This window comes from Sinocyclocheilus rhinocerous, unplaced genomic scaffold, assembly GCF_001515625.1.
Source record: "Sinocyclocheilus rhinocerous isolate Xijiao unplaced genomic scaffold, SAMN03320098_v1.1 scaffold5, whole genome shotgun sequence".
In the NCBI taxonomy this organism is placed as follows: domain Eukaryota; kingdom Metazoa; phylum Chordata; class Actinopteri; order Cypriniformes; family Cyprinidae; genus Sinocyclocheilus; species Sinocyclocheilus rhinocerous.
Window position 1 is genome coordinate 1,287,779 of NW_015661874.1, and position 9,515 is coordinate 1,297,293.

A 9,515-nucleotide genomic window follows, 5' to 3' on the forward strand; every position below is an offset into this window, starting at 1 on the left:
TGTTTTCAGCAATACAACTGAAATTGAATGGGTGCATATTTGAAAATAAAAATCTTATTTGCAGTTCAGATTGATTACTTTACAAAAATTCTTATTCTTGTTCTTTTACTCTTCTTTTTTCTTCTTTTAATTTATTCCCCTAAATCCATTTAAATCCTTTATTTATTTAGTTTCTTTAAATAAATACCATTACCATAGTGGTCTGGTCTTTATATTTTCCTCAAAACAATTGGTCCCTCCAATGTTCTAGACATGATTATGGCCTTGTCTGGTATCAATAAAAAAGCTAGTTGAAAAGAGTCATCAGTGTAGAAACAATGATCCAGAGAAAGAGAACAAAGAGGGCTTTTTTTTTTTTACTATTCAATAAAGAAAAAAAAAACATTTTGCTGTGAGAGTGCATGATATTCTAGGGTGCCCATGAAAGCTTTTTTCAGTGTACATATACTGTAATATGGTTAGTATAGCATAGTTAATACAGCAATATCTACAGTATAAATATCTTCTAGACTATTTGATGATATGACGACTAAAAAATGCCCACCCAGTATATCTGCCAGCCCACCCTTCTATAGCTGTCAAGAACCGGGCCTGGTGGCACTACAAAAATTCTGGGATCATTTACTTAAATCTTACTCCAAAATCCTTTCTTTCTTCTGTAAAATATAAAAGGGACAATTTTGAAGGCACGATATTCTTCAAAAACTCATCTTTTGTGAGAAATAAAGACTAAGAGTAAATAATGACTGTTTTCGTATTTTTGTAGCTCAGCCGTTTTCGAAACAGTGTGGTTTTTTCAGTAATGAGAAAGCAAGCATGATTTTGCTCCCTACAGCTTTTCCGCAAGGAATGTGTCATTCATGCATGAAAATGTTGCCTAGGTGGGCAACTACAGTCAATGCAATCTAGCAAAATGTATTTTTCAAACAAAAAAAATGCTGATTCATAGCTGAATATGAAACTGTCCTTTAATAGGTACAACTGTGAAACAATGAAAAAAGGTTGCGTGTCACCTCTACACAAATTTCCACAGGGGAGAACAGAGGGTCAAGAGCAGCCAGGACGTACTGATTGAAAGCCCATGCTGCTCTCTCCAGGAGTCTGTTTGCCGCAAAAGGCTGCTCATTCTCATTTGATATTTAAATAATGCATAAATGAGGCTGCCAGCACCATCTGTTACAGAGGTGAAAGACATGATATGCATTTCCTTGACACTTGTGTGCTGAGGTGGGAGACACAAGTGCACTCTGCAGTCAACTGAGAGTCTTGTGGTGCATTTGCATAAGGACAGAGACAAGAATCAAGCTCGAGTTTGGACCAAGAAACAGTTTGAAAACAAGTCAAAAAGGGACAGTTCGCCCAAAAATGAAAATGCTGTCATCATTTACTCACTTTCAAGTTGCTCCAAACCTGTATGAGTTTCTTTCTTCTGTTGAACACAAAAGAAGATATTTGGAAGAATGTTGAGAACCAAATTGACTTCCACAGTATTTTCTTCCATATTATAGAAGTTAATGGCTACTGGTAACTATTTGGTTACCAACATTTTTCAAAATAGCTTCTTTTGTGTTCAACAGAAGAAAGAAACTCATTCAGGTTTGGAGCAACATGAGGGTGAGTAAATGACACCGTTTTCATTTTTGGGTGAACTATCTCTTTTTTCACCCCGATGTGAACACATCTAGTAGAGTAAGAGAGAAACACACCCTGTCCAGACGCGACTCGTCCATGCTCTTTGAATACTCCTTGAGTTTGTATTCTTCTCTGTCGATGCGGGAGCTCTCTATGTCAGCAGAAAGATGGGGCATGTTGGACACCCAGGCGACCGTTCGCTCAGAGGCAGGGGTCGAAGGGTTGAGAGTGGATGGAGATTGGGAAGAGCCCTGAGGAAAAGAACACAAGAGCATGTAAGTGTGGAAACAGACGTTTGGGTTGCATCTTTAATATTTAGACTACACAGTTTGAGGTCGTTGATGTTTTTGTTTAATATTATTTCAACTTAAAAAAATATATATCGTAAAATGAAATTTATTCCTGTGATGCAAAGCTGAATTTTCAGCATCATTACTCCAGTCTTCAGTGTCACATGTTCCTTCGGAATTCATTCTAATATGCTGATTTGCTGCTCATTTCTAATTATTATCAATGGTGAAAGTTTATTGTTGCTGCTTAATATTTTTGTGAAAACTGTGATGCATTTTTTCAGGATTCTTTGATAAATAGAAAGTTTGAAATTTGAATTTTGTAACATTATAAATGTTGTACTGTCACTTTTGATCAATTTACCGTGTCTTTGCTGAATAAAAGTTAAATTTTTTTTTAAAGAAAATTATTAAGTATGCTGATTAATTTTGTTATGCTACTATTACCAATTAAATTATAGTGCTTTCAGCTCCATTTAACACATTTGACCAGGTTTGTATCCATTTCACAGAATTCTGATGATTTTTCTCTAAAATCTGCCCAAAAATAGTCCCTGTGCAGCATCTTCTTGTAGCAAAATAAACGTATTTAAATAATGAGATTTAATACTATGTTTTTCATTTAGATGAATAAATGATAGTGTTTTTTGTTTGTTTTAGTAGATGTATTTATTATAAATATAAGGTGTTTTGCAGTGTTAATGAGATTCTCATTTTTGTGGGTCATAAATATAGCTTTTTTTGAATTTGTAAAAATTATAGCAAACAAGATATTAAATGGCTTTAATAAACTTTCAAAATATTATTAAAATCAGCAAAGAATAATTGTGAAAAACTCTCTGTGTGGCATTTTATATCTTTTTATAGTGAAATAAATATTTAAATAACCACATTTATGACTACGTTTTCCATTCAGACTGATAAATTGTGGCGTTCGTTTGTTTTACTAGTTGTATTGACTATAAAGTTGCCACCTTAAAAAAATCCTCGTTTTTATGTGTGATAAATATTTTATATATTAAATATTTATAATTTGTTAAATTATTGCCCTTTAATAAACTTGAAAACAGTTCAGCCCACATTTTTTCCATCACAAATGACTTGAAAAGGATTTTTATAAATAATTTTATAGAGATCACACACAAAAAGAAATATCCAGCTGAAGAAATACTAGACACAAACGCACATACACACACTGATAGCAGAGTGAACAATGGTTTCTGATTGGAACACCTGTTTGCTCATGGTAGGCTTGAGCAGATGCTGTTGCTGGATCTGCTGCCGTTCCTGATGCGATTTGGATTGCTGTGTGGACTGCGGCGTTCCGCCCTGAGAGCCCTGGGATCCCTGGCTCTCTCTGGTGGAGCTCTGCTGATGCGGCAGGCCAGGCGGGGTGCTGTCTTTGACGGACAGCTGCTGCCGAGGACCCTGTTGCCGGCCCCCGAAGCCAGACTCTGGGGACTGGAGCAGGTTTCCACTCTGTGGCCTGGTTTTGCCCGCAGGAGCGGCGGCGGCGGCAGAACTCACGGAAAGCTGATGCGAGGGTTGAGATTTCATGCGCTGCGTGGGAGGAGCCATGGAGCTTTGGCGGGCAGGCTGAACGGTGGAAGGTGGCGTGGCGAGCGATGAATGAGATGTGCCCGTCTGCGATGCCATGCCTGCCATCTGCTGCTGCTCCTGGTCATGAGACACATGCTTAAATAACAACCACCATTTCAGCCACTCATTTTTAAGTCATTTTACCCAGAAATTCAGTATAAGCAGCACTAAGCAAAACAAAACGCCAACAAAAGTTTGTGAATCTGTGATGTTTAACGTTTAACTTCTTTGGTTCCTTTTGTTCACTACTGTCACCTGCGTTTTGGTTCCTTGCCACTGTTGCCTTTGGCTTGCTGAGTTGGGGCTTAAAAGGTAATTAACATTCAGAAATCTTATCAATTTCGCATTATCAAATTAGAACAAAACTTGAACTGAACTGAGCTGGGTAATGACACTGTCTTCTGTAAATCTGCTTTGAAGTCATTACATAATTGATGAACTTTGCACGATTATTGAAATGAATTGAATCAACACCGAACTAAATTAAGTTGAATAATGACACTATGATCTTCTGTAGAGCTGCTTTATATCTGAATCAAATTTGTTTTGTAATTGACACTGGCTGTTAGTGAATTGAATTGAATCAACATGAAGTGACTTGAGCCAATTAATGATGCTACTGGTTTCTGAGAAGCTGTTTTATAGCTGAAATATATATATTAGGGCTGCACAATTAATCGATTTTCTAATCGCAATTACAATTATGGATGCCACAATTACGTAATCGTTCAAAGTGGCAATTAATCGTTCAAAGTCCACTTATGTTATTCTGTGTGCTTGAGATGCGTTTTTCTCTTTCTACATGTTATCTTAAGGGTTTTAAACAATGGTATACACATCATTCAATGTAAATTGTGATCATTACAATTTCAATTCGCAATTACAATTTCAAGGGAATAATCGACAATTATGATTTTTGTCATAATCATGCAGCCCTAATATATATATATATATATATTTTATTTATTTATATATATGTAACCCATTTAATTTCCTGATGAAGATGATGATGCTCTTGAGCTTCTTTGTAGCATTTGATCATGGTACTTTTGTGGAATAACTAATACATTAAGATCAAAACGATGCAAAAGTCAATAAAAACAGTCAAGAAAATACCTGCATGTGCATGGAGAGCTGGCGTCGCCCGTATTCGCTCTGGTTATGGCGGCTGTAGTCGTCGCTGTAGCTGTGGGAGTGAATGATGCTCGGCTGACCCAGATGAGGGCCGGGTCTGAGGATGGAGAGGTCCTCGCTTCGGGAGAAACCGCCATGGGCGAACTGCGGTATGTAAGTTGGGTGAGAGGCGTCTGGCTCTGGGGCCAGCAGGAGAGGAGGAGGAGGTTGAGCTCGACTGTGTTGGTGGTGAAGATGAGGCCCGTCAGCAGCCAGGTGGAACAGAGGGTTCTGGAAGGAGAGGGGGTAGCGGAGCGCGGCGGCTTGCTGCTGTTGCTGCTGGGACAGCGAGTCGGTGGTGGTTCCCATCTGGCTCAGCTGGCTCAACCTCAGACCCCCGGACATGTTGGAACCCCCGGATCCGGCCGACATACGCCCTCCGGCACGCAGCTGGCCTCCGAGGCCTCCTCCCAAGCCCGCGAGCCCACCGTAGCTGCCGAGGCCGGCAATCGAGGCCTGGGAAGAGTTGAGCATGTCCCCCATAGACTGCAGGTTAGAGACGCTGTTCATTCTTGAGTCCTGGAGGTCCATCATAGAAACATTTTCATTAACACCTACAGCAGAACCTACGGGCGAGAACGCTGCAGATACCTGCCGTGCGCAGCAGGTGTGGCCGGTTATGAACGTGGCTTGACAGCATGTGTGTATTAACTTGGGTTAAAAGGAAATCATTCACCCAAAAATTGATTCATTTCTGTTATTATTTACTCATGTCGTTAAAAACCCATATGCTGTTATTTTTTTTTCACAGGAAGTAGAATTATTATGCTTAAAAATGTGCTTATTTTTATTCTTATGCTTTTAATGCATAAAAACAAAAGCCAGGTTGTCCTAGCATTGTCAAAATGTGTAATAATATTTAAATAATGTTACTTACTACATGATTACGCTCAGCTTTTATAGAATATAATAATTTTAACTGAATTCAGAATGAACAACAAAAGCACCATAAAAATGAATTCATATGACTTAAATAGATTTTTTTCAATGGCTCATTTAAATGTGTCATTGTTACATTGTGTAAAATATTTCCATTTAAAAAAAATCACATAGAATTTACTGATCGTAGTCTATACAGAGGTAAGTTTTTGACATTCATTTTTTACAGCATATAAAAAAAAAATATATAAATAAATAAGAATTAAAATAAAAAAGACACCCAATTGTCCAAGTAATAATGTCAAGATAAATGACATAATTATTTAAATATTTAAACAAATGTTAATAAATAATTAGCATCAGCTATTAAGAGAAATTAATTTAACTGAAATCAAAATAGAAAAAACACCACAAAGCACCATAAAAGTAGTTAATATGACTTAAATAGATTTTAAGTCATATGAACTTAATATGATTAATTTAAATGTCATTAAGTTACATTTAACTGTAATTGTATATTGTTTATTGTTTGTGTAAAATATTTCTATTGGAAAAAAATATATAATTTGCTGATTATATTTTATACAAAGATAAGTTTTTTTAGATTATATTCAAGCATCTTAAAAATAATCATTTTTATGATAAATAAAACAAATAACAAAAGAAAAGTCCTAGCAATAATGTCAAAGAAAATTATATTTAATTAATCAAATATTATATTCTATATATTATATTTAAATAACATAATATTATATTTTAGCAAGTATATAATATAACAAGAAATCATTTTCAACAGCTTTTACAGGGAAAATTTTAATTTTAATGAATTTAATTTAACCTTTGTAGCAAAAAAAAAAAATCAAAATTCAAAATTCTGAGACTTATATTTTGAAGCTAAATCAAGTTCCTCTGAAATAGACTACAACAGTCAAATGAATTTATATAGCACTGAGGCAAAACCTAACATGGCAGGTGCCATTTTTATGTAATTATTTAAAAAAAAAAGTTTAATTAATTAAATTAAATTGGTTAAATCTTAAATTTGAAGAAGACCTGGAATATAGTGCACAAATAATATGTACTACCTTTATAGTGCTTTTTCGACAGCATTTGTCTCTATGAAAACTGCATGTGATGCAATTTTGCAGTAAATACTCACAGCATTTCAATTTTTGGGTGAACTGTTGACTTTTGGTATGTCACGACCCTGAATCCCAAATGGTGATGCAAGATTAACGTAAGAATCTCTATCATATGTATTGACTGCACCCACATCATCTCGTAGCCCTCTTTCCATGCTTGGATGGTATGTGACTCTGCAGTAAGCAGGTCAGTGGCGCTTCCTTCTCCCACAGGAACAAAGCCAACCCTCAGAAAAGCTGGCGAAACGTGTGCTAGGGAGCGAGCTGTTATTCACATGAGAATTCGGACCAGACAGCACTGACCATAGTCATGACAGATTTCTAAATGAAAGGGGTTATTATTTAATCAGAACCCCCCACCCAATCAGAAGCACTGTCCTATGGGACTTACCTTTGGGTCTGGATCAGTAATATCAGAACTGCTAGTACAGTACGCTGGACTAGAGCGGGCCAACGGGGGACGGGCAACATAGAAAACGTCTTTAGATGAGGCTCGGTTAGGATGATCGCGGTCCGCAAACCCCCCCAATCCGGCCCGGGACGGAGGGGCGCCGCCACTGGACATGGCAGAGGTTGGAGAGGGCAGGCGAGTGATCTCGACTGAACTATGTTAGATATGAGAAAGTTAAGATGGAAAATCATATCGACGCTCATTTTCTCCACAAGCAATATTCCTTAAGACATTCACTTAAGCTCAGTTCCAAAACCTAGTGAGCCATATGATGTGATATTGTCATTCTTGATTTGTAGTTATTTAATTTATTAATAAAATAAACTCTGATACAGTGTTATTTTAGTATCACTGATATATTATTACCGTTTATGTTAATATTTTGAATTAGATTTTTTAAATATTTTTGTTTTCACTTTAATCTTAGTAAAAGTTTTAATAAAACGTTTACCTTTTTAGTGTTTTTGACATGTTTATTATGTATTTTAATGTCTATATAGTATTTATTTGTTAGTTTTAGTTTATTTAGTTTGTTATTTTATACTTCAAGTTAAACTAAACAAAAATGAGAAATGCTGGCAAATATCTGAAATAAAATAAGGTATACAAGCATTACAGATAGTACTATCTATAATGCTTATAGAATAGAAGCATTAAAATAATAACAAAATAAAATAAAATAAATAGTGTGAAAGAAGAATATTCATTTTGATATTCGCTAAAGATTATATTTAACAATGTTATTCAATTATCAGTCTTTTTTTCAGATTCATTTTAAGTGACGGGGAAAAAAATCTAAATGTTATACTGAAATAATTCCCATAAAAATGAGAAAGCACAATTAAATATTCCGACAACTAAACTAAACGAATGAAAATAAAATAAAATGTATTTATAAAAATTTATTAATAAAATGTATACTCTTACCCTTTTTTTAAATACGATATTTTACATAATTTTATTATATTTTATAATATGTATACATTGTATTTTAAATGTTTTTATACTGTGTGATAAAAGACTTTATATAAAATATAATACAAATGTGATTTTATAAAAGACAACTAAATTACATTTTTAATATAGTTACTGTACTAAAACCAAAATTAATGATTAAAATAGTCTCTGTAAAATAGAATAAAATTGTTTAAAAATAGAAAGCAGAATAGAAAAAAAATTCAATTCTGTACATTTCTTTATTTATTCTGCACATTTTTTTTATTTATAGCACCCATTGCACCTCAATTCAAGTTTGGATAAGGTGCCTAAAAATGCAGACTAAGTAGGCAGCTCACTAGGATTTGGAAAATACTTCCTGCAGATGTGACACACATAAAGACAGCAGACTCTACCTGTTGCGGTCTCTCATCATGATGTTCTGGAACTCAGACGAGATGCCCCTGTTGAAGCTGGGCCTGGAGAGCAGTCTTTCCGTCTGTCTCTCTGGAGGCGGTCTGTCCGTCTGATGACTGGGCTGTCGCTGGAGGTGAGGGTTACGAAGGGCCATGCTGATGTCATTCAGAAGGCGGGGCAATGGTCCGAGTTTGATGATAGCATCCTTTGGCACGGTAACAACAGACTGATGACCGATTGCAAACATAAGCAGACAATCACAGTCATCTTTATCTAGACAATCAAACAGCATCTACCTTGCTTAGCTGTGCCATGACTTCCCACAGAAGACTGTGCAGGATCGAGAGCTCCCTTCCCAAGTCGATGTAGCCCTCAAAAGCAGCTGCGTTGCTCACGCTGTCGAGATTGGAGATCTCGTACAGGAACTGCTGCATGGAGCCCCACTCCATCTCTAAAAACTCATTCATAAAGCACATGTACTCCTCCTTACTGCCAAACCTGTAACACAGTGAGGAATCGGTAAGGACACGGGGTTGATACGGTCAGCTTTGAATGTTACCACATTGATAATGATGATAATGTGAATGATCTTTATGTTCATCATCAGTAACCTCCTGAGACCCTGCATCCTCATATGAGGACATTATATTTTAGTGAATTTCTCTGAGACTATACATGCCACAGTTTTAAGTCTGGATGTCCTGTACAGAGCACATTCAGGGCTTTTCAGAGATACTAAATGTTTGGATGTTTCACCATGACCACTCCCTCTCCTTGGTCTTCAAAAATGTCTGATATTAATTTAGTGACACTCTTATGGAAATATGATAATATTCAACATCTCAGAAAAATGTTATGGGGTTTCAAATCAAAATATGACTTCCTGTTACGAAACAGGAGGTTGATTTCATAGATGTCCTCTTATGAGGACACCGGGACTAAAAGCATGTGTATTACACATTTTGGGAGACACAACAAATGAATAGGGAAAGAAAA

At 36.0% G+C, this 9,515-nt stretch overlaps 1 protein-coding gene across 10 annotated transcripts in view; it reads right to left on the reverse strand.

Annotated features, from left to right (window-relative positions):
• The window catches only part of syngap1b (synaptic Ras GTPase activating protein 1b), a 138,011-nt gene that overhangs the window by 19,671 nt on the left and 108,825 nt on the right, over positions 1 to 9,515 (reverse strand). For 7 of the 10 annotated variants that reach the window (XR_001638290.1, XM_016536334.1, XM_016536342.1 and 4 more), the window contains 6 exons: positions 8,816 to 9,017; positions 8,519 to 8,745; positions 7,107 to 7,320; positions 4,638 to 5,213; positions 3,156 to 3,599; positions 1,707 to 1,883 (listed from right to left, as the gene is read on the reverse strand). Coding sequence is in view for 9 of the 10 variants with exons in the window: in XM_016536334.1 (XP_016391820.1) it covers positions 1,707 to 1,883; positions 3,156 to 3,599; positions 4,638 to 5,213; positions 7,107 to 7,320; positions 8,519 to 8,745; positions 8,816 to 9,017 (1,840 nt within the window). In the remaining variant the exon portion in view is untranslated. The remainder of the gene's footprint in view (positions 1 to 1,706; positions 1,884 to 3,155; positions 3,600 to 4,637; positions 5,214 to 7,106; positions 7,321 to 8,518; positions 8,746 to 8,815; positions 9,018 to 9,515) is intronic. The other 3 variants (XM_016536335.1, XM_016536337.1, XM_016536336.1) reach the window with 3 other exon arrangements.